This window comes from Mytilus galloprovincialis, chromosome 14, assembly GCF_965363235.1.
Source record: "Mytilus galloprovincialis chromosome 14, xbMytGall1.hap1.1, whole genome shotgun sequence".
Taxonomy (NCBI): domain Eukaryota; kingdom Metazoa; phylum Mollusca; class Bivalvia; order Mytilida; family Mytilidae; genus Mytilus; species Mytilus galloprovincialis.
In genome coordinates this window covers 54,462,477-54,488,813 of record NC_134851.1, presented here as the reverse complement: position 1 = coordinate 54,488,813, position 26,337 = coordinate 54,462,477, and the positions used below count along the sequence as shown (strand labels likewise).

The 26,337-nt window shown below is 31.1% G+C and overlaps 1 protein-coding gene across 3 annotated transcripts in view; it reads right to left on the bottom strand.

Moving 5' to 3' along the window:
• LOC143059516 (triple functional domain protein-like) overlaps positions 1–26,337 on the bottom strand; it is a 243,653-nt gene that overhangs the window by 184,352 nt on the left and 32,964 nt on the right. For all 3 annotated transcript variants that reach the window (XM_076233031.1, XM_076233027.1, XM_076233030.1), the window contains exons 15-20: positions 25,442–25,633; positions 24,264–24,433; positions 14,357–14,415; positions 6,339–6,517; positions 2,050–2,211; positions 374–556 (exon numbers count right to left, since the gene is read on the bottom strand). In XM_076233031.1, coding sequence (XP_076089146.1) covers positions 374–556; positions 2,050–2,211; positions 6,339–6,517; positions 14,357–14,415; positions 24,264–24,433; positions 25,442–25,633 — 945 coding nt within the window. The remainder of the gene's footprint in view (positions 1–373; positions 557–2,049; positions 2,212–6,338; positions 6,518–14,356; positions 14,416–24,263; positions 24,434–25,441; positions 25,634–26,337) is intronic.

Here is a 26,337-nt window from a genome sequence, read left to right as displayed (position 1 = left end):
GCAGCAGCTCACAGGGAAACAGGATATCGTGAATTCATAAATTTTTCGTTGGATACCAATTTTTCGTGTATTTTGTGGGTACAGGGGATTTTTTCAAACCACGATAATTGGTACCCAGGAAAATAAATGAATCCGCAGTAGTAAGTTTCAAAATCTAAACTGTCAAGTTGTATCCAAGCTGACTAGACTTTAAAATATTCTTCTAATTTCTAAGTGCATGGCAGATAGGCAAGTAAAATCAAATTTAAATTTGATTCTTTGACCCAGTCAGGCCACTTTATACAGAATAGTCTACATGAGCATGCCACCTTCTTCAGAGCAATAAGCCAGTTGTGACAAATGAGCCTTTGACATATAAATATCTTATTTATACCTGTCTGGCTTCTACTTCAAAGTTCCTGAGCTGTACGAGTTGTTCCAATCTTTCCCTCTTTGATTCAGCAATGGCTTCCAGGTCCATTTCTCTCTCATGTAAGTATTCTAACAACGCTTGGATACGTGACTGAGCCTCACATTGAGAATCAGCCATTAACTGTATCCCAGAATTCTCAAAAACCTGTAAAAATATCAAATCTCAATCTAATGTATTAAGTCAGACAATTCTTATAAAATTAATGGCTAAAAATATAATATAACAGTACCCTTGACTAAAACTTGACTTAAAAATCTATCAAAATCCTGTAGACATTGAACTTTGTAAGATTAAGTTGTGGAAAAGACATCTAGGTCAAAGTCTATAAATATAATTTTACTACAAATTGTCAACAATATTTACTCAAACAACAAATAAAGTATCATTGCTTGTGTGTGTATTATTTTTTAATTCTAAATCAAAAGATTTAAAACCTTTTAGGAATGGATGAGTGAAAATATTTAATATTCCAATACACCAACCAAATGATCAAATAGTATTCTTTCACTAACATATATACTGCTTTTCTGTTTATTCTTATCTATAATCTGTAAGTTTTCAAATTTAGATCTCCTATGAAATTAAAATTGTAAAATATTTCCACCATTTGCAAAGAATACTCTAATTTTCAAATGTGATAAATGTTTTGGTAGTTATTTTTTGGATTCTTTCTAGGACATATGGCAAGTTAAATTCAATCAAGCAACCAACCAAACAAATATCAGATAAAAATGTTCATACATACAGCAGAATATATTTATTTTAAGAGGGGTCTACAAATTTCAGAAAGTTTTCTGACAAACACAAGTTTAACTCTCAAAATGTCATAAAAGTTTTAATTTTTGTGACTAAGGATTATAAGTATTATGCTTTTACTTTTTTAGAAGCTCAATATTATCTGTATCACATATGTCTGCAACTCCATAATTTTGTATTCTTGTATTTTTTTTTACATATGATTTTTGTGGATTGTTCAAAAATCTGTTTTTCATAGAAAATTCATTTTATGGTTTAAACAAGTTATGCATTTGAATTGTAATTAGTGAAACTGCGAGCTGCTGCTCACAAATGATACCCGCGCCGCAAGTGGATAATATTAATAGTGTGAAAATATGCAAGTGTTCGGTAAACAAGTAGTTGTTGAGTTATGAATCTAAAAACACATCACACGGTATAGCTGACTTATATTAACCTTGAAACCAAATTTCAGAAATCCTTGTATTGTTGTTTCTGAGAAAATGTGATGAAAATTTTCAAATTGGCTATCATGTGCAAATTCATACAAGTGTTCGGTAAACAGGAAGTTGTCCAGTGATGGATCTGAAAACACATCACACGGTATAGCTGACTTATATAAACCCTGAAACCAAATTTCAGAAATCCTTGTATTGTAGTTCCTGAAAAAAATGCGATGAAAAATATTCATGGGACGGACGGACTGATGGAAGGATGGATGGACAGACAGAGGTAAAACAGTATACCCCCCTTTTTTAAAGCGGGGGTAAAATTAGTTGAACACTTTATTTCGTGGTTCAAACAATCCCCAAAATTCAACAAAAATTAATAATTCAAAATAATAATAAATCTATTGGACTACATATATGTATACAGTTTTTACCTGAAAGTTTTATACATACCTGAATTAAGTCTTGTCCTCTCTGTAAAACTTCAAATGTACAATTCTGCATCAAGAGAACACTTTCATTATGAGCCTGTAAGAGTTGTTCTGCTTTACTGCCTTCATTACCAAGTTCCTGGTGTTGAAGTTCTTCTGCCCAAAGCTCTAACTGTGATGACACCTAAAATTAACGAATAAATAACTTAAATTATTAGTAGAATTTCACAACTGGAAATCTTTCGCCTATAGATCTCACAATGATTAACCTAAGAATTTAAATCACAATTGCATAACTCAATCCATTTTTTTCTGCAGCAATTCCTGTTTTGACTATAGATCTAGATGAGACAAGACCTAATATTAAAATCAAATCATTAGCACTTTTTCAAAATTAAAACTAATTTCTATCAATTGTTCCAGTTATGAAGACACCTTGAGAAAAGTTTGAAAGTTGTTGTCTCAACATTTCTAAGTAAAATGCACAATAAATAGAACTTGACTTTTCATATCTTCTCGTATAATACACATAATTGTTTTCTTAACAAAAGAAGTGTTGTCTTTTTTTCTTTGCTTTGCACTTTTTATTATGGTTTTTTTTTTTGCATGACGTTTATAAGATTTGTTTCTCTCTAAAAAAAAAAAAAAGAACTTTAGTTGGTTAGGTGCTTTCTTGTAACTCTCGATTTAGAAGTGTAGTTTTAAGATTTTTTGGCAATTTGAACACAATAATTAAGTCTCTAGATTATTATAATAATACAAGTTATACAAAAATACAGTACTTGTCACAGTTAACACTACTTTACCACTAAATATAATTTTGTTTTATATCTTTTTCAGTATAAACAACTGTTTTGCCAGTAAAACAAAGCTTCTTCTATACTTCATGAATGTTTTTTTTTTTTTTTTTTTTTTTTTTTTATGTTTAAAGGAGATGTCACAAGTTATTACTTTCATGCACTTGACCTTAAGATGTAAAGTTTTCTCTCTCTTCTTGCACTTTTATTTTCATTTTGTTAAAGTACTTGGAACCTACATCTTTTTTTTTCATATAAAGATAGCAGATTATTATCCCATAGATGTTATATAAAATATACAGCTTTGTGTATGTGGATAGAAGATTAAGGGGCCTCAGTGGCTGAGCAGTCTAAGAATTTCTGTATTGCTAGTCTGAGTTTGAATCCTTCATGTGGATGGAGCAAGTGACTGCAATCTATAAATAATTGACTAGTATTGAAGGTCAGTGGCACTTCGACTTCCTCCATAAACTAGAGGCTCTAAAGAGCCTGTGTCGCTCACCTTGGTCTTGTGCATATTAAACAATGGACACGGATAAATTCATGACATAATTGTGTTTTGGTGATAGTGATGTGTTTGTAGATCTTACTTTACTGAACATTCTTGTTGCTACAATTATCTCTATCTATAATGAACTTGGCCCAATAATTACAGTGGAAAATATTTTCTAAAAATTAACAAAAATTAATGAAAAATGTTAAAAATTAACTATAAAGGGCAATAACTCCTTAAGGGGTCAATTGACTATTTTGGTCATGTAAACTTATTTGTAGATCTTATTTTGCTGAACATTATTGCTGTATACAGTTTATCTCTATCTATAATAATATTCAAGACAATAACAAAAAACGGCAAAATTTCCTTCAAATTACCAATTCAGGACAGTAACCTAACAACGGGTTATCCGATCCATGTGAAAACATCAGGGCAGATAGATCTTGACCTGATAAACAATCAAACCCTGTCAGATTTTCTCTTAATGCTTCGGTTTTTGAGTTATAAGCCAAAAACTGCATTTTACCCCTATGTTTTATTATTAGCCGTGGCAGCCATTTTGGTTGATTGGCCAGGTCACGTCACACATTTTTTAAACAAGTTACCCCAATGATGACTGTGGCCAAGTTTAGTTTAATTTGGCCCAGTAGTTTCAGAGAAGAAGATTTTTGTAAAAGATTACTAAGATTTACGAAAAAGAGGTTAAAAATTGACTATAAAGGGCAATAACTCCTTCAGGGGTCAACTGACCATTTTGGTCATGCTGACTTATTTGTAAATCTTACTTTGCTGAACATTATTGCTGTTTACAGTTTATCTCTATCTATAATAATATTCAAGCTAATAACCAAAAACAGCAAAATTTCCTTAAAATTACCAATTCAGGGGCAGCAACCCAACAACAGGTTGTCCGATTCATCTGAAAATTTCAGGACAGATAGATGTTGACCTGATAAACACTTACACCGCGTCAGATTTGCTCTAAATGCTTTGGTTTTTGAGTTATAAGCCAAAAACTGCATTTTACCCCTATGTTCTATTTTTAGCCATGGCGGCCATCTTGGTTGGTTGACCGGGTCACGCCACACATTTTTTAAACTAGATATCCCAAAGATGATTGTGGCCAAGTTTGGATTAATTTGGCCCAGTAGTTTCAGAGGAGGAGATTTTAGTAAAAGATTACTAAGATTTAGGAAAAATGGTTAACAATTGACTATAAAGGTCAATAACTCCTAAAGGGGTCAACTGACCATTTAGGTCATCTTGACTTATTTGTAAATCTTACTTTGCTGAACATTATTGATGTTTACAGTTTATCTCTATCTATAATAATATTCAAGATAATAGCCAAAAACAGCAAAAATTACCTAAAATTACCATTTCAGGGGCAGCAACCCAATAACGGGTTGTCGGATTCATCTGAAAATTTGAGGACAGATAGATCTTGACCTGATAAACAATTTAACCCCCATGTCAGATTTGCTCTAAATGCTTTGGTTTTTGAGTTATAAGCCAAAAACTGCATTTGACCCCTATGTTCTATTTTTAGCCATGGCGGCCATCTTGGTTGGTTGACCGGGTCATGCCACACATTTTTTAAACTAGATATCCCAAAGATGATTGTGGCCAAGTTTGGATTAATTTGGCCCAGTAGTTTCAGAGGAGAAGATTTTTGTAAAAGATTACTAAGATTTAGGAAAAATGGTTAAAAATTGACTATAAAGGTCAATAACTCCTAAAGGGGTCAACTGATCATTTTGGTCATGTTGATTTATTTGTAAATCTTACTTTGCTGAACATTATTGATGTTTACAGTTTATCTCTATCTATAATAATATTCAAGATAATAGCCAAAAACAGCAAAAATTACCTAAAATTACCATTTCAGGGGCAGCAACCCAATAACGGGTTGTCGGATTCATCTGAAAATTTGAGGGCAGATAGATCTTGACCTGATAAACAATTTTACCTATGTCAGATTTGCTCTAAATGCTTTGGTTTTTGAGTTATAAGCCAAAAACTGCATTTTACCCCTATGTTCTATTTTTAGCCATTGCGGCCATCTTGGTTGGTTGGCCAGGTCACGCCACAAATTTTTTTAAACTAGATACCCCAATGATGATTGTGGCCAAGTTTGGTTTAATTTGGCCCAGTAGTTTCAGAGAAGATTTTTGTAAAAGTTAACGACGACGGACGACGGACGACAGACGACGGACGACGACGGACGCCAAGTGATGGGAAAAGCTCACTTGGCCCTTCAGGCCAGGTGAGCTAATAAAAAGGGACCTCCACAAAATAGCACAACAGTGTTGAAAGTAGCAATAAACACCAACCCATCAATCAAATATTGAAGATTAAGAAAAGTGAGTCATTGTTTAAATTTATAAGTTGGACATTAAGAAACCAACGATTGGTCAATTCAAGGCAAAATATAGGTCTGGGCACACAACAAAACCATCCCAAAGTCAAGACCTTAACCAAAAAAAAAATGTTAAAACCACTTAAGCATGATAAGTAGGTTAGAGAAGGGATTCTATTTTTTTATACTAATGTGTATAGATATAAATGTCCTATAATCTCTATACAAATGTAACATATATAAATTACTTTACTGTACAAGTAACTGCATCCAAAAGGCTAAAGAGGTTTATACAACCAGAATATTTTTATTTGTTTTACAATTTATTACCTCTATTGAATCTCTCTCAAACAATCTCAGCTGTAAACACAAGTCTAGTTTCATTTTGTTTAATAATACCTCCAGTGAATCTCTCTCAAACAATCTCAGCTGTAAACACAAGTCTAGTTTCATTTTGTTTACCTGACTAATGAATCTCTCTCAAACAATCTCAACTGTAAACACAAGTCTAGTTTCATTTTGTTTACCTCTAGTGAATCTCTCTCAAACAATCTCAGCTGTAAACACAAGTCTAGTTTCATTTTGTTTAATAATACCTCTAGTGAATTTCTCTCAAACAATCTCAGCTGTAAACACAAGTCTAGTTTCATTTTGTTTACCTCTAATGAATCTCTCTCAAACAATCTCAACTGTAAACACAAGTCTAGTTTCATTTTGTTTACCTCTAATGAATCTCTCTCAAACAATCTCAACTGTAAACACAAGTCTAGTTTCATTTTCCTTGCTGCCCACAGTTCCTCTAGCTGTGACCTACTTTCATTTAACTGGTGAAGAACACCTGGAAGAAAGAAAAAACACACATTACATTTTAACTGTATTATTCCATACCTAAATGAATTTTTAATTGTTACTTTCAAAATAAAAGTTGCAACTACATAAGTTATGTTAAGGTTGTTCTATCTTTACCTTGTTGTCATGCTATGAATGAACATTTCTAGCCTTCATACTTTCAGTCTTTAGCCTATACCAATTGCAGAAACATATGTCATGTGGATTGATAAACTGTTATAAAGAATAAAAGTGACAACACCTAATTTCGAACTTGATCTAAGTTTTGTGGTAATCATCATTTTGTTGATACAAGCTAAATCTAAAGAACAAAAAAATCAATTTTGGGCATACAAAGAAGGGTGTATAAGTCAACAGTATGAATATGACTATCATTATCTTCAGTCCAGCTGACTCAAGACTTTACCATTCTTGTAAATTTTTGTGTAACTTATCTAATTGGCATGAAAGAGTAACAGAATGATACACAATTTGGATATCTGGGACCCTCAATTTGAAGTTCCCAAGAAAAATGTGACACACAGTAATAACACAAACCAGTTTAGCATCCTTTCCCTCCCCTCTTTCTTTCTTCTTTTTTTAGAAAAATTCAGTGTTCAATATTAAGACAGTCTGTGGCAAACTTTTTTTAGACTTCATCTGACCTAAAGAGAAATTTGATCAATTCTATATTTTCAACTTAAAATCAAAAAAATTCTGTTCGACTGATTGAACTTTTGTCTGAAATTTTGTCGGTCATACAGAGTATAGTATACACTGTATATAAGAGTACAGAATTTACTGTTGATGTATTTACTATATTTTGCCATCAGTCAGTTCTAATTAGCTGTTACCAGAACTTTTTAAGAAGTTGTTTACAGGTAATGTGTTATACAAAGAATGAAGCTGCTTTATGCAGATTAGTCAACCTATCCTAGGATTTCCCAAAACCAATTTTGTTTTCTGTATCTTCAAAAATTTTAATACAATTTTGTTTTCTGTATCTTCAAATATTTTAATACAGAGAGAATTTTGCTCATCATTAATAAATGTAGAAATAGTTGAACTTAAGAAGCAACAACTATGTATTATAAAGAATTTTGATGGCCAAATCCAGATTAACCATAGCAGAAACTCAATGAGAAGGAAAATAGTATAATTTCTGCTAATAAAATGGACCATTTGCAAAAAAATATATCAACACATGAACAATTTGTGGTGTAAAAATAAACAAGGTATTCTCTCTGAAGCAAATATATAGTTCATACCTATACTTCAAGTGCAACATTTAAAAGCAAAGTCATGACTTTGTGAAAAACAAGGGGTCATTTCAAACTAGTTTTAATACCTGAATTATATCACGATAAAAATATTGAGAAATTCCCTATCTTAACTATCTTAAAAATTTGCACTTTTATCAAATAAAAGTTTGATGTAGTATAGGCAGCTAAAAAATAATTTTTGGAAAATTTTCAAAAATTCACATCTGATTTTACTGACTGCACGACACATTGGAACAATATCCAGGTTTATGTTATGCCTGCTCGTTACGACATCAGCATCGCAGCAGACTAATTAACCGCTATCTCAAAATAATTCTACATTCAAGTTTTATGAAAATTTGTAATTTGTTAGCATTATGTAATCCCAGAAGACTTTGCCAATAGTTAATCATCTTTCAGCAAGAAAAAGATTGGGAACTGAACACTTTTTCTCTCTATGATTTGTATATTCTATCTTTTTATTTATACATAAAATTTAAGAACAAGTAAAATATTATAACAAAAATACCAAACGCCAAAGAAAATTCAAATCAGAAAGTCCCTCATCAAATTGCAATATCAAAATCTCAAACACATCAAACGAATGGATAACAACTGTCATATTCCAGACTTGGTACATGCATTTTCTTAGGTATCAAATGGTGGATTAAACCTGGTGTCATAGCTAGCTAAACCTCTCACTAGAATGATGCACTCTTTTTCATTAGAAGACACTGATTTTACCAGACAAAGTTCATTTCAAAGATAGGGTTACTGTATGGTTATACAGGGTTTATTTGAGATCAAAAAGTGTTTAAAGACATAATCAAATAGTAGTTTGGAAAAACAATTGTTTTAAAAGATATAGTCAGAGTCATAGTCACTACATGCAATCTGTAACTCTTTTATATCTTTTAATCATGGTACATGTACATTGAGCTATTATGTCTATACAATTGTGTTTATATGTTGTATGTTTGCTTTTTTCTCATATTATTATTATTTTTTTATTTTTATTTATTTTTTTACTTGTATTGTATACATGTATATGAGGGCCTCAGGGAAGATTAGTAATTGTAAGTAACTGTGCTTACCCTCTTTAAATAACAAATTTATTATTATTATTATTCCCTAAAGTAAAAAGAGGTCACATGCTTTATTAAAAATTTCTAGTATCATTTGAATACTAATTGTCATAGTTCCATGAAAAGTTGCTATCCAGGACATTTATAATTTACTTCTACCAAAATTTGCTATAAAATAGTTTATTTAGGGGAAAAGAGAACGATGGAAATAAACATGTAAAACAGAACAAAAATGCACTAGAAATAGCAAAAGTTAAACTTTACAAAAATGAACCACTTGACATAGTATGTAACAATTATATTGAAATCAGGAAATTTGAAAAAATTTATGGTAAGCCTTATGAAATGGTTTAAATAGTGGATTTTTTTTTTTATTGAAAATCATTTATTCGATGACTGCTGTACCCATATTTAGACTATTTTGTTTATTATGTCTGTTTAGTTCACACATCATTGTAAATATAATGGAATTTGATGAGACTGTCATCAAAGTGAGAGGTTTAGCGCTTTAAAATCAGGTTTAATCCACCATTTTCTACATTTGAAAATGCCTATTCCAAGTCAGGAATATGACAGTTAATTTCCATTCGTTTTTAATGTGTATTGTCATTCAATTTTGCCATGTGATTATGGACTTTCCGTTTGGATTTTCCTCTGAGTTCAGTATTTTTGTGATATTACTTTTTATTCCTGTTCCTTTAATTTTTGTGTGTTTTTGCTGTGCATGTAATGATTTTGTGTCAAGAAAAAATACCCCATATCCTTTTTCTATCATGTATTATCAGCAGGATTCAATAAATGGAACATAAAAGGATTGACCTATCCCATAATTTCACATAAACAAGCATCCCATGATGCAAAGTTTTCATATTTTAAGAAGTTAAACTATAACATTGCTACAGCATTTAATCAAAGTGGCTTTAAAATTATATAATAAAACTTCTTTGCACAAAAATGTATCAAAGCATTTAATTTGGTAAATAATCTAAATTCTTATGAGATGTGTACAACTTTAAGTTCTATAAAGATTGGAAAATGAGAAATTCCATTGATTTACAAGTAAATGTCTTAACTTAACAATCATATCCACAGGAAAGTCAATGAAAAGGCTTTAGGTGAGTTACATATTTAGCGAAAAAATGCACAAAAATTCCATTGGTCAGGCAAATCTACAGAATTCATCCAATAATAGTGCATATTGATATAAATTACACAACGATTTCCCTAGAGGGCTAATGAAAGGCTGTGTTCACATGCCAAGATGTAGACCCATATCCTTTGAAATTTGAAATTTCCTTATGCCCAACCCTTAAAAATCCATGACCACAATCGTTCCCTAAACAAACTTCTAGAGAAAACACTGTTGTTTCAGAAAATATACGGTGTCAGGGGAAACTTTTCATTTATCCAGAATACTGATAGTGAATTTGAGGGAGGCTTCAGTCTATTAATTCTGCTAATTAATTACATGGACTGGAAAAAACATTTTCAGAAAAGCAAAACATTATTTCATGACCAATTAACTAGCTGACTTATAATCCTAATGTTATTGTTGTCTTCTTTGAAGTTTACCAGACTTACTCATCATAAAATTACAATAAAAACAACAAGTTTCCTATGACAGAACATCTGGACAACCACTTACTTACATACCATAGAATTAAGGTAGGTTAATGATTATATGGAAAGAATATTACCCCATCAAAGTATTTATATATGTCACAAAATTGGAAGCCAAATTAAACCAAAATATTTGTTACTTCTCCAATGTAAATATGAATTATGAAAAAACTCGGTGGATAAATTTCATCTACCTTCATTTATTATTAATCAATTATATTTTAGACAGCAACCCAATCACATAAAAAAACATACCGGTACACATATCAAAAATTTATTTGCATCAATGCATTAATTGCGGCCAATTAATGTATGAATTATTAAAAAAGATCAATAAGACAGCAACCTAACCACAAACACAACAAAAAAATATAGCAGCTATATATGTGTCATTGCATTGCTTTCTCCTTAACATAGCTGTCGTCCTGAATATGCATGAAATATTTGCCACTGGACGTTAAGCAACCAACAATCAATCAAACCTTAACCTAGCTATACTTGAAATATGTTTTTATTCATACAGTAACAGATATTGATTGAAACAAAAGGATTTTACTAACACCTGCATAACCTGTAAGTTACAAGATGCCAAAACAAAGGTGTTGCCATCTAAGCATTGACCCTATTTCTTTCTTTTTTCAGCAGGTTAATTTTCTGTTACAAATCATGATGTATTGTGTTATGTGTACATGTTATGCTGCCCATCAAGGGCCCTTGATTGGAATAATAAAACATTCTTATTCTTTAAACTTTTAAAAATACTGTTAAAACATATAGCACCTTAAGTTCTGTAACTATTTTTTCTTTAAATCCTATTTAATGTTAAATCAGTACTGCTTTTTGTCACTGACCATGCATTCATTTACATGATTACATTTTTTAACAATGTCATAGAGTACCTTTTGCTTATTTTGCACCTGACTTGACTGATAAAGTCATGTCTAAAACTAAATAAAATTGGATTGGAATTTCTCTTCTTATAAATTCTGAGAAGCATGACTGCAAAATAAGACTGCAATTAATCATGAAGGAAAAGTAGGAATAATAAAATTGAGAATGGAAATCAGAAATGTGTCAAAGAGAGAACAACCTAACCAAAAGAGCAGAAAACAGCTGAAGGTCACCAATGGGTCTTAAACACATGTTTATTCCATATTGAAGTATTTTAGTAGACTTTTCTATATGAATTGGATTTTGAATAAAACAGCATAATATTTTTCACTTGAAAAAAATAGGATAACCACTGCCCTGAGACATCATGATATTATACATATAATGTTATGGTAAAATGTTTGATGTACCATCGGTAGTTGGCTGGTTTTTGGTAAATAGTAGTCATTAAAAACATTTATTCTTAGAATATAGGCCTTCAAAACAGAGCAAAAGCTCATATATTTCATTTCAAGTTCAAGGCACCATTGTTTGTTTTGATAAATGCTCCCATTTGATATTATTAATAAACAGATAAAATTCTGTGTTATTCTCTGAAATATACTATAAGCATTTATTTGGGCATTGGCTCCAAACAGCATACATGCAGGAGTGGAGAGAGTACAATCTCAAGCCAACTTAGTATTACTGTATTGACAAATGTGTTACCAAACATCAATGTTATGAGGCATCTGTTAATTGTGTTTTAACTGACAGTACTGATTGATAAGTACATAACACACTGATGGAAATATTACATATTGGGTGAAGGTGAGGTAAGAGTTTGGTTTCACAGTGCTGGGGTAAAACTATTAGAACACTTAGTGGGTCTCATTGGGGTTGAAGGGTGAAGCGGGATTGCCGATTTTTTGTAAGCATGAAAGTCAAATTATTGTGTCGTGAAAACGGGAAATGAGGAATTGCTTAAGTACATAGTGAAAGCGGGATACGGGAATCTGACAAAATAGTAAGCGGGATCCGGGATCGGAACCCCCCATGAGACCCCCCACTTAGTTGACTGAGATTCATCAATATGAAAGTGGTATGATTGCCAATGAGACAACTATCCAACCAGTGGCAGATCCAGGGGTGAGGGTTCTGGGAGTTGGAACCCTCCTCTTTCTATGGGACGATCGATGCATTTGAATGGGGACATATGGTTGAAACCCACCCCCTTTTAAAATTGCTAGATCCCCCCTTCCAACTATGTTCAGATGTTGAGGATTTAAAGCATTGTTGGTCAATATTTCTGCAGCAATGAGCAATACCCATACTATATAGTCAGCTTCATTAATTTATAAAATTCCTTTAATCTTTCACCCCTATGTATAAAGGGTCTTTTCGTTCTTTGGTGTGAAATTAACATTCCTGAAACAGATCATAAAGTGAAATTGAGATTAATGCACAATATCCTTACTTCTATATGATAAAAGATGTATATTCCTGAATCTCTGCCAAATTACCCCTCTATGTTCATAGTATCTTAAATCTCAATAAGATACTGAAGCATAACAAATACTTCTTTATTTAGAATTAATTCATAGAATTGGATTCAAAGATTGATGAAAATATCATATATTGGTTGAAGGTTGGGTAAAAGTTTGCTTTTAAAAATCTGAGATAAAACTCTAGAAAACTTAGTTGACTGAGGTCTATCAGTGTTTTTAATGTGAAATTTCTTTCATCTTTTGCCCTTATATTTAAAGGTCTTTTTGCTCTTTGGTGTGAAATTTACATGATTGTAACATATCATAAAGTGAAATTGAGTTTATTACACAACATCTTTATATATACTTCTATATGATAGAAGACAACTGTGTGATGAAAGTCTGCCAAATTATCCCTCTTGTTTATAGTATCTATAATTTCAATAAGATACTAAACCAACAAATACTTCTTTATTTAAAATCAATTCATCTTTATATACATAGAATGGATAGAAACATTGTGCCTTTTTATAGCTTTTATTTGATTGGATTTAAGAATTTTTAATCAATCATTAGGAATTGGTTTGGAATTAAGGAAAACATTATCAGGGAACTAATTCATAGATGCTTATGGCGAGAACCATAAAATTATCTAACTTATGTGCATGATGTGTAAACCAAACAATCCAGACCAGTAAATCTACGGCAGGCCAATTTGAAGCAGCAATAGCTAGCCTTTGTGGCAGATATTTCCTCTCTTGACTTATGATTGCCTGTGATTAAGGTTCTGTTACTTTTACCAGAAGATCAATTCAAAGGATATAATGGTCCTTACAATTCTCAGGAAATGCTTGTTAAGGAAGACCATTGTTTAAAACCCTTACCTCAACATTTTGTTCTTAAGAGTAGAGTGTTTCCTCAAGCAAAATTAAAAGCAGACAAGTAGACTCCTTCTAATGGCTTAAAAGACTCTATTTGGTGGGTTTTTTTCAGTATCTAAATTTTTTTTATAAATCACTTCAAAAGCTTATAACAAGATATTAAATTTGGTGAACAAAATTGTAAACATTTGTAATATGTACATTAACATGTACTACAATCAAAGCTTACAAAATGGTAGCCCAAACCATTGTGTTCCGTTCAAAGTCCAAAACTTATCCAGATAAAAAAATTAAATAAAAATGTAGCAGCACAAATGCAATATATGTTTAATATTCTGAAAATGATTGAGATTTTTCAGATAAATGGTTTTGGAGAAGTTGTAGATACAAAATGGGTACCCCTTACCTTCCTTAACCTCGTAAATCTTATATGATTTGCTGAGGAGCATCCCAAAAATAATTTGGATAAAAAATAAAATGGTTTAACAATGGCATTATAAGGTGAAGGTTATTTGAAAGTTCAATACAATTCTGATAAGGGGTATAGGAGTGGTGGGTATATAGAAAGTCAGACAAATGGATGCACAACCCCTTACATAATAAACCAGGCATTTTGTGATAATCGAGACATCTTTTCGACTTACCTTCTATATGAGTGTAGTCTGGGTTCTGGTTGATTCTATCTGGTTCCGTACTGAAGACCCTGTGAAAAAGATAAACCATAAAGTCAAAGAACTTCATACAATAGATTGTTATGAACAGTATTATATAAGCTAATATTCGTAGTATCCAGCTTGCTATCAGGAGAAAGGCCAGCACAAATCGGGCAACAGTCATGATAAAGATCATGTTTGTGTGGTCTGGCATGTTGTCAAACAATTTTGCCCGCTGTTGGGCAAAGTTTCTGGAGGTAATGGATGAATTTGAGGACGATGATGTCATACGACTTCTTCTACGAAATCGCCTCATTGTCAAAATTTCCTTCAAAAATGTATTAAGCTACTAAACGTTATTTGAAATAACCAACAAATATGTACATCCAAGAAAATAGAAAAATATGTTTTGTTTTACATTCTGTAAGTCACATGATGATCACATGACTACACTAAAATCTACTTCCTGACGTCTGCAAATCTATAGCAATCACCTAAATGCATCTTTCCAACTCATAGCAATCGAAACACCAATAACTTCACATAATGGAATTTAGTTGCATGGAAAACAAGTTGTGTCATTTTGTAAATGGAATATATTTCCCTTTTTCACAAAACAAAATACATGATTATGTTGTATAATCCTTCTTAGTGAATTAATCCAAACTTCTGAATTGTAAGGCACTTAGAATAAATTCAAAATGAATTATCAGAATTTAAAACAGCTTACTAAGTCACTTAGTTAACACACTAAACAATTAATTTCATAACAATGATTAATCTCTCTGCATTTCCTTAATCTCGTATTTAACAAATACATGTCCTCTTTTCAAAAACACGGGATATCCTTTCTATTTTCTGAAATTTCATTTCAAAATACACAATATTTAATCATAAACCAATTGAAAATTGTCCTCACTACTGGACATATATATAATGATTTGTTTCCTCATTAAGAAGTATGGACATTCTAAGCTTCATCACAATTAAAATATTTCTCACTCAAGTATGCAATTGACTTTCTATTTTTAGAATTCCACGTTGGGGTTGAAAATCAATACTGTAGTAATATTTCATATGTTTCCTATAATTGATCCAATTCAATATTTAATTGATATCATATAAAGATCACAAACAGTTAGAACAATCTGACCCACTCTCCGCAGTAAAACGAAACACAAAACACTCAAAATATCAACTTTACCCACGAAAGATCGTATGTATCTAATATTGATATATCCTTTATATTTCCTCCACTACAAATAATCCTTTACATAACAAAATTTGGTTGCCGTAAATTACAGGTTATAAAACTGTTTAATTTATCACACTTTAATTTTTCTACGACTTATAGTATTTATGAATGGTATAACATGAAAAATACATTCCCAATTTCATCAGAGTCCTCATGAATAAAAAAGTTCAGACTCCTAATTATCCATTTGGATAGAATTGTATCATTCTACCATACATTGTAATATTTTCTCTCGGCTTTATTACATGATCTCATAGCTTTCTAGATGAATATAATTCACATCAATATTTATAAAAACATGCCTTCACCAAGAATACTATACATCACTAAGGATGCAGAAGTTATCTATCTATTTCAAATTTTTAAACTGGTAAATCTCACTTCTTCATCTTTCTCGATGCACTAATTTCACAACTTGGCTCTGAGAACAAAAGCACAAATAAACAAACACTCGGCAATTGGATAAAAGAGATGTTCATTTGTGTTAAATTGCCGCATCTATCACCACAAAACCATTTTCGTATTAATTCATAATAATATCATTAGGAAAATACAGAAATCTATACCAAGTAACGTCTAAGGAATGTACACAACAGAAAATGTGTTACATTTCTTGGTCGTTTTTACTTTTTGATCAATATTTAGCCTACAAGTTAAATCAAAAACATTTGGTTGAATCAGATTCAACTGAAGCAGGTTTAATTAATTCTCATTTTCATTTCTTGGTTGGGATAATGTTTCATCAAATTGTAAAAATTCCAGGTAAGAAATTATCTTCTGCTCTTCAGTCAATCAAGGTCAATCAAATGTTTGATTCTAAAGCTCATCATTATGTAAGCATAAACTGCCACTTGATACAGATGAGTAACAGGTATCACCATCTGGTTGCAGAATCATGTTTTCATGCAGAATATCAATTCATTTCTTTTCGATAAAACCACAAACTTAATTGAACGAAAAATGCTGGAGTGTTATTTGCACATTTCTATTGATAATTAACTTCACAATCCTTCATGTTTTTTAGATTTTAATGATTGTCTAACATTTATTTTACTCCTCTCTTTGATCCAAACTTTACAAGAATGTATTTGCCACTAAAATTTTGATCTCTAAATTTCTTTTACATTAATGCCATATAACTTTTTTTGAAAGAGGTGAATATATTTATACAGCTCCAGTAACCCTGTCCAATAATTTAAATTGTTCATTCAAAAGCATACATAACTTCCCATATTTAATTTCATCAGTATATTCATAAAACATATATTTGTATATCTCTCCCACACTGACTTTTCCCAATTACTTTTTATGTATGTTTGTACACCTTTACACTTCAGATAAAATATTTGTCATGTAAATAAAACATAAGTATTTTCGTCAACCCTTATATAAGTAATATAAGATCGACTTCTTAGGTTGATTACTATTTCTATGGGTAATAGAAAAAGAAAATGAAAGTATGTTAGGCCAGATAAAAAACATGATGATTTATGACCTAGCCCACATATCACAACATGGGTTGTAGTAAAACATAAGGATTATATGTCTAAGGGGCAGCAATCTGATGACGAACATTTACAAGGGCACTTGGCAAACTACAGTCTCCAACAAAAGGGGTTGAAGTCATAAAACTTTGCTTAGTGCTAAGAGCACGAACATGGTGCTAAAAACAAGGAAAACCAACATTTTAATTGGTTGATTTCAGTGTAAGAGTACAATCATCTGATTCCAAAGTTTTATGACTTTGAAGCTAGGAGTGTCCATGTTTAGCTCTAAATCCACAAGTCTATAAAAGAAGCAAACAAATTGAACAAAAAAAGTAAAAAGCTCACACTTATTCTCCAAAGACTAAAGACATAATTAAGACATGACAACCATAAAATGGGACAAACAAATGGAAGTTTTTAACGACCTTGACTGGCTATACAGCCCTTGCACGGTCGGTAAAATGGGACAAGAATATTTTCATATTGCTCCTTCAAGTTGATTGGCTTGAATATTTTCCAAAACTTAAGTTCTAATTGGTAAAATTATCTGCCTTTTTTTTCTTTAAGATTCAAAATTTTGCATGTCCATCGTAATTCACAGAATTGTCCGCATCAAAAAAAGAATCTTCAGGTATTTACTGTTTGGTAAGACACTCAATCTTATACAATTCGGTGTGTTATTAACATAAGATAGTTCACTGCTTAACACAGAAATATATTTACTGGCCTATGTCCATTCATGCAAATAATTACAGGTAGATAATAAACCAGCAGGTGTGCTATCCTATCACAATATATATCTGTTTGATGTATTAGGTACCAGAAAATTACCCCCTGAACATCACACAATTAGCTTTAAAAAGATCTCTGTCTACTTATACCTATGTATATCTACAGAGTCACATTAGGAAGAGCTTTTAAAATATACCTGGTACAGTTAGCAAAATCATGGCTTTTAATACCAATATAAGGTCTATAAAGATAATTTATCAGAAGTACAGTAACAGTATGAAACCTAAATGGAAAGATCCCTGGACTGCCTAAAGTAAAAGAAAAGTGATAATTTTCCATTTATTTAAGAATTGAATGCTTCTTTTTGTAAATTTATTGGGGTGTAAAGGTGTTGACCAAAGAACATTTTGTATGAAGCGCGGAAGTTTTTCATTCTAAAAATGTAACCAGATTAATAGACTGTTAACTACTAATTCCACAAGATTCTATGAATAGACTGTAGACTACTGGTTCCACAGACCCTAAATCTTACTGTAAAACACAGTATCCACCAGAATCTATAAATAGACCATAAACTACTGATTCCTAAGAGCCTATAAATAGATTGGCAACCACTGTTCCACTAGAACCTATTCATTTCCAGACAACCTACACAGTAGCCAATTCTCTAATGTTATATGAACATTCTACTGATGATCTCCTTATGACTAATCAGTTTCTCCCACATTTCTTTGAAAATTACATAATTCTGTAATAATTTTCTGGTAATAATATTTGTTTGATGTGATAAGTGTCAAATAAACAACACCCAAGGTAATACTTAACTCTAATACTATGCCATGAAACCTGAAACACAATCTAATTTACTGTCAAAAAATATTAGATGATACCAAACTTGCAATAAAAATTTAAATCTTTTGGTCGACAAGGAAAAGACAACACCATTGCCAAAGAAAAAGAAAGAATATGAACAAGAATATAAGGTTGACCTACAGTGGTTAACATCTTAATTTTATGTCCACGAAATACCACACCAATAGGCAACATGACCACCCAACTCTGACTCTAAATGCAAGATTTTCTCGCTGTGTTGATGACTTATTGATGGCCTGGGGCTGTTTTCTGCTCTTTGGTCGGGTTGTTGTCTCTGACATATTATATATTTCCATTCTCAATTTTTGTACTCCCATTAGTACAATGTACTTTATACAACATTTTTTTTTTTTTGTTGCATATTCTGCAAACAAGACTAAACTTTGGAAATAGAACTTCAGATGAATGAATGAGTAACCAACACCAATAGTGTACAGCAAACAATTACAACTGATCATTTTTATTTAAATTCAATTATCTCGCAGGCCAACATGAGGTCAAATGAGCAATTCCAATAATTATTGGTCAATCATATTATCCCTAAAGAATAAAATTAATTAGCTACATTAACTTAATCAATTATGTCCTGGTGTGTTTTAAAGATGACTGGTTTTATTTCATTTACTCTGTCCATCGGCATGTCAACATAAAAGGTCAAAAAGAGGTCTTTCTCTTTTAAATGATTTATGCTGGTCAATATGATGTCGATTTATCAGGAATGGAATAAATGTCAAGAATTCAACTGTAGCATTGAATTGACAATGAAAATGGGGAATATGTCAAAGAGACAACAACCCAACCAAAAGAACAGACAACAGTTGAAGGCCACCAATAAGTCTTTAACACACCCAGACGTGGTTCTCAGCTGGCCCCTTAATAAAATTGTGTACTTGTTCAAAATTGGACATCTTTTCACAATTAATTCTCTTACAAGATAGGAAATTTAAGGGGGGAGGGTATTTGGGGAGGGGATGGATTGTGTTAGGAAGGGAAACTTAATTTGAATATGAAGTAAGATATAAGATACTGGTAAATGAAAAAGGGGTCAATGTTGCAGATCACATGGCATCTGATAGCAACAAAAGAAACACTGACTGAATAAATGAGAGACTTAAACAATCAAACGAATCAATCATTATCAATCAATCAATTAATTATTTAATCAATCAATTTATCAATCGATCAAGTAAACAATCAGTTTTCATGATTAATTACTGATAATTTATTTGACAACAATCTATCAATTCCTCTTAGTAAAAATGTGCAAGCTTCCAGTTGAGCTGTGTACAATATAAACCCCATGTGTTATTATAATATGACCATTTTACAAAGGGATGAATTATTCTAACAGATGAAATTGGCAAAGCAATTGAACAATTTTAATATAAATGGCTAAAATGATATAATTTTTGAAGTAGACAATAACCAATTTATTTGGGTGTTTATAATACTACAATGACTCAGTACTCAGGGCCTTTCCTGTCTGTTTATTTATCTACTCTAATCTTATTTCCTTTTGCACATTTTTTAGAAGTGTACTCATGAATTGTGTATATCATTTCCTCATACTCGAACAAGAAGGGGTCAAGAAGAAGCAAGATGAACATAAAACTTTCGCTTTCATTTCCCAGTTTTTTATATCATACATTGTACACACTCATGAGTATAAAGAGAAGTACGTTTAACATGAAGTAGTGCAACTTTACAATTCAAAGGCATATATACAAACTGATGTTTCAAGGTCTAAGTCTAATTTTTCAGTGTTTTTCATAATTTCTTGCAAATAAATGGATTAGTAATAGTAAATGTTTAATAAAAGTTTAGATAGATTAAATTAACTTTTTAAAATCTACTGTCAATTTCAAGAATGTTGACCAAGTCTGTCAATATATTTTAACTATTGCTGAATATGATATGATTGAAATCTAGGCTTCCACAATAATTGTGATGAGAGAAAACAAAAAACAATTTCCATTTCTTTTCTATTGGCAACTCACTAATTACTGCAATTTTCTTTTTTTTTAGAGAGGAAATGAGAAATACCTATGTTGTTGCATGAAACTTGGATATCCTTCAGGTCATTTTTACTACAAACTTTATTCCATTTCCATTCTCAATTTTATATTAATATTTTAAATTAAGTTTTATCAATTGACAACCCTTATTTCAATTTACAATAAGTACAGAATCTCAGATTTATGGAAATGAAGTTGGTCATCTTGTGCTCAAATTCTCCATGGAGATTTTGAGAAGTTTGATTTTTACCTATACATGATTTTTCCAATCTAGACGTCTACAGTGCTTCTTGGTAAATGAGCTAAAATGAGTGCCAAATAACTTCAAAGAAAGGGGTTATTGTAACGCTTTCATTGTTTGACTCTTTAGTTATGTTAAGCTGTCTGCACTAATCACCAAACAGACATAAGTAGAAATTGAAGGTTACATAATGGTTGCCTCAACATAAAACACACACTATATGGGGTACAAATAAGTGACAGGGATCGTGTGGAGAACAACAGAAAAAGAACAATTTACAAGAACTTTTATATCAGCAACCTGCTTATCTATACTCAAAACTTTGGCAAATTACCACTTGTGTGAATTCTTCAGTTGGAGGTTTAATTCCACCCTTAGGGCATTGACTGAATTATTCATTAGATATTTGATAAACATTGGATAGAGAGAAGAAGGAAGAGAAAAAGCCTGTAGTCAAGACTCAATTCAATATCTAAAACAGTAGAAATATTTAATCTGAATAATATGAACAACAGGTAAACAAGGTTACACATCTTTTATGTAGGTATCATCTTTCCAGTAATATGCAGCAAAATGCACATGTTTTCATTTGTTATAATCTTAAAACTATCAAATCATGTTCTGTGCTAATCCATGATTACCCTTAGATCATATATGTAATTAATATATAAATCATAATAGTAAACAAACTGAACTCCTCCTTTTAATTAATTTTTTCTCTTTGACCTTTCTAACAAAAATCATATATACTTTTGATCATATCAATAACTGTATTGGAAAAACATGCCAAAGCATTTAAGTGACTCAGATTACAACAAGTAAGATATGATCAGACTAAGATTTACTGTTGCAGACATCATTTCCCTCCATTTAGTTACTCTAGGATTATTGAAGAAGAAAACAACAGTTTGAACAGATACAAATTGTTAGAGATGAATATCATAACAAAGTCATAATAATTCTAAAAATAAATTTCATGGAAAATATATCAGCCAGCTATTACCATCTGTTTAAACAATTTTATAGCAAAACAAATTCAAAGGATTTTTTACAAGTTTACATTGTCTTAAATCTTGAAAGAAAAATTCTGCTGTCTAAAACATTTTTGAAATGTAACTTAAAATATTCATCTGAGGTGATGAATGAATTTTACAGCAATTAATGTTTAAGTACACATGTACTTTTATCCAGTCTACAGTAAGTTAAGTGCTGAATCATTGGATACATGCATAAACCCAAAAACAGATTTATTGTGAATTTGGAAATATTCCTCTCATAACCATTTTCCTTACAAAAAAGCCAAATATCACACTTAAAAGAAAAGTCTATTCAAATTGAAGTGATTATTTATCTCTTAGAAAATACCATTTGCACCAAAATAGTTCAAACTAAAATCCAAAAAGTACCAATCTATATCTACTACTAGTATTAAATGGATAATTTTTATTTTAAATAGAAGAAAAATTGTCTGATTGATTTTTAGCAAATAAATATCAAGCTATTTTTCTCTTTTTCCATGTAAAAACAATTTTTAAGACTGTTAGAGTTGTCTCCCATCTTTTATTTTATAGAAATCATGAATATTTACAATTGTTGAAAAGTTAAATTCACACAAGTATCCTGCTGCATCTGATCATGAAATTATACCCAAAATATCACTGGTGACTTTTGAAATCATGAATATTTAAATAAAATATTCTCAGAAATGACCTACAATGTCCATGCAAGCCAGCACCAACTGAAGTGATGTAAAATGAAAATAACACTAAAATAAATTAGGTATGTTTCGAAGCATTTTTCTAGAATAACCTTCATCAGGGTGCTTAAACCTAAAAGGATGCATAAATACTTGGCTATTCTGATAATTATAATTTTTATAATTTTTATTCTCTGAAACTATTGATATGAGAGTTCTTCGTGTCTGTTTACCAGAAACAGGTATGTGGATATCATATATGTTTTTAACTGGTATATAGTGGACCAATTGTTGAAATTGTTTACTTTTTCTTGACTTATTGATAATTTTCTTTAAAAAATCTTTTCCGAGGCCACCTCTATTATATAACTAGAATTAATCTACCATTTTCTACATAAGGAAATTCCTGTACCAAGTAAGGAAAACATTGGTTTTTTTTCAATTTTTTCTGTGTGTATGAGCTTTTGATTTGCCATTTTTGATAAAGGACTTTCTATTTTGATTTTCCTTGAAGTTTGGTATTTTTGCTATTTACTTTTCATTGTACTTTGAACAAAAACTTACAAAAGACAGGCAATTTAATTTGACCATTTTTTCAAGTGTGAAAGTAGAATATTCCAAATATTGTTTAAACCAAAAGAATTGAATTCTGGGTATGGTATAGAATTAATGTTACTTTCATCCCCCAATTAGGACATATGTGAATATAAGCTGCCTACAGGTGAATTTTAATCTTACCTGTAGTACCTGATGAATGAAGAATATATGTTTAAAAGAATGTCCGTTTTTATTTTTCAGAAAATGTTCATGTGAAAAAATATTATATCAAGTTGTGTTTAGCAGGGAAAGATTTTTTTCTGAATTTTTCATATGCAAAATATTTAAACAATTTCATTAAAAATGTGAGAAACTCAACAAGGATTCAGAAAACTTACAAATTTTGTTTCCAAACATCTAATTAAAGGTAATTTAGGTGTTACCATACGAAAGAAGGCTTAATGGACTTTTTCAGAAATTACGTTGTATTTTTGAAATCTCACTGCTTTGAAAGTTCTAATTGGTCCATATAAAGTAATGAGACATATATCCACCATGAATTGATTATAAGCAATGTATTTACAAGGAAGCTCAGAATGTGCAACTTAATTCATGAGAACAATAAGGGACGACATCAAAAAAATCAATGAATGATAAAAAAAATTAATTCAAATAGTTTGGGGGTAGGGGGTCAAAATTGCTGCAAGTTTTGTTTAACTAACATCGATTTTATATATATTGTTATTGGTCAATCAATTTTTCCCAAATTAAGTTAAGATGGGAAAGGGGGTCAGTGAAAAAACTATTTGAATTAAGTTTTGAATCCTACATTGAACTTTTGATGTCTTCCCTAATGAGATGTATAAAATGGTCCATAAATTCTCTACCACTTTTTTCGTAATTGATTGATACTGATTATGTTTTGCTTAACACCTCCTTAGCTCAAACAACTATGTTATGGCCAGATCTTCTCTTGATTCAATAACAATAAAAGGCAAGCAGCAAAGTACTGTTATACATAAAGCGCCACAAACTTTGAGTGTGAAATATATCTGAACTTACCGTAGCTGCTCCAATAAATTTTCTCCTTCACTGACAGTATTAATGGCTGCCTCTATAGTTGTCTCCCTTTGTTGATTAAACTGTCCTAGGAGTTGTTCTGCTCCCTCAACTGTGTCAGCAATCTCTGAACTCTGTAGTTCTTGCTGGAGTTCTTCTAACCAGCAGGTAAGCTGTAAAAAAAAAACATGCATTATTTTTTAGGATTTATTCTTGCTAACAATAAAACTTTACCTTGGAATTTGAACATTTATTTGGTAAACAGGGATGACTGATAATATTCAATGTTTAATATCAAGTCAAAATCAAAAGTGCATATAAATCGCAAAGATAGCAAAGGTGAAGTTGCAATGGAAAGGGCAAGAACTCTTGATATATAGTTGCATTGTAGGTGATTGTTTTTTAAAAACATTTTTTGTGCCTTTTAAAAAGAGAACTGATTTATGGAAAAAAGCTTCCAGATTTAAAAAAAATTGAACACAACATGTTTAATAGTTTTGTGCGTCCGAAGCGCTTTTCTGGATTTACCTTCATCAGGAACGCTCAAATCCAAACATTTGAAATCCAAAGATGCATAAGTACCTATACCGTTGAAGAGTTATATGTCAAAAATACCTAAAATAAATAGCCAAATTCATCTAAAGCCAACTTTGCCTGAGGGAATTGAAACCTTAGTTTCTTAAATAATTTCAAAATTTATAAATGGACAATTTTAGTAAAGTTTGTTAAATCATGTCAATTTAACAATTTCACTTGGATGACCATAATTGTCAATTCTCCCTTTATATGCCATTCTTACAATATCAGTGTAGCATAAAATTGACTTACATTTAGATTTGAGCTTTAAAATTGTTGAAACCAAAATTCATAAGACTAAACTTAGGTTAGAATCTTGTAAATTTGCGAAACTACCTGTCCCACTCCAGAAAATTTACCTAGACTACCAAAAGAAATACCAGAAATGCAGTGTGAAATTCTAAAAAGAATTGATCACCTGCAACAAAAAGTAAATTTCATTTATAGGACAGTGTGACAGGTTGAACAATATATATTTATCATTGAAAATATTGTTGGCCTTGGGCTGTTATCTGTTCTTTGGTCTGGTTGTTGTCTTTTTGACATATTTTCCATTTCCATTCTCAATTTTATCATTAAAAATACATTTCTATAACAATACTTACCTCGTGAACATGAGTGTAGAAGAAAACTGTCATGTCTAATGTGACACGCCTCCTTTCCAGAGCTGTAATGAAGCTAGCCATACGAGCCTCTAATTCCTGAGCTTCACGGTAGATCTCCTCTGGATCACATTCTCCCGTCTGAGCAAGTTCATCAGCAGCAGCTAATAATTTGTCAGCATTTGTAACAGTGTTCTAAAAATAGATATTGTAATTTAAGTAAGTATTTAGTGATTTGTCTGCATATTGTAGAAAAATCATTGGATTCCACCACCAAATCTTGCACAATACAAAATCTATGCACTCTCAAAAGTTAAATTTTAAATATTTAACTGTCTATAGTGGATAATATGGAATCACACTCAATACAGTGATAGAATCTATATTTATCCATCTACATAGACAGATATAACAGCCTGTTAGCCTTAATGCATTTGTCACATTATTTCATAATTATACAATATAATACATGTAAATTTTCAGTTGGGACATTATATACTTACAAAATAGGTACTATTAGATTTTCCCCCTGTTTTGAAAGTATATAAATGTAACACCTTTATCATTAAATTACCAGTCAAAAATTATCAAGAGATAGTTTGTTTTATCTTCTGGAAGTCATTTTAAAAATTCCATATGTTAGTATTTTATGTTTTTGCAATAATTTCTTTTTTATTATGGACAGCAAATGACAATTTTTACTTTCATTTTATCAATTTTTAATATGGCATGGTTATATCATTTAATCATATTCAGTAAGTAAGAAATTTTAAGATGACATTCTTTTTATTTATTTTTTCAAATTGTGACTTGGATGGAGAGTTGTCTCATTGGCACTCATACCCTCATACCACATCTACTTATATCTATAGTATACATGAATTCATTTCATTATTATT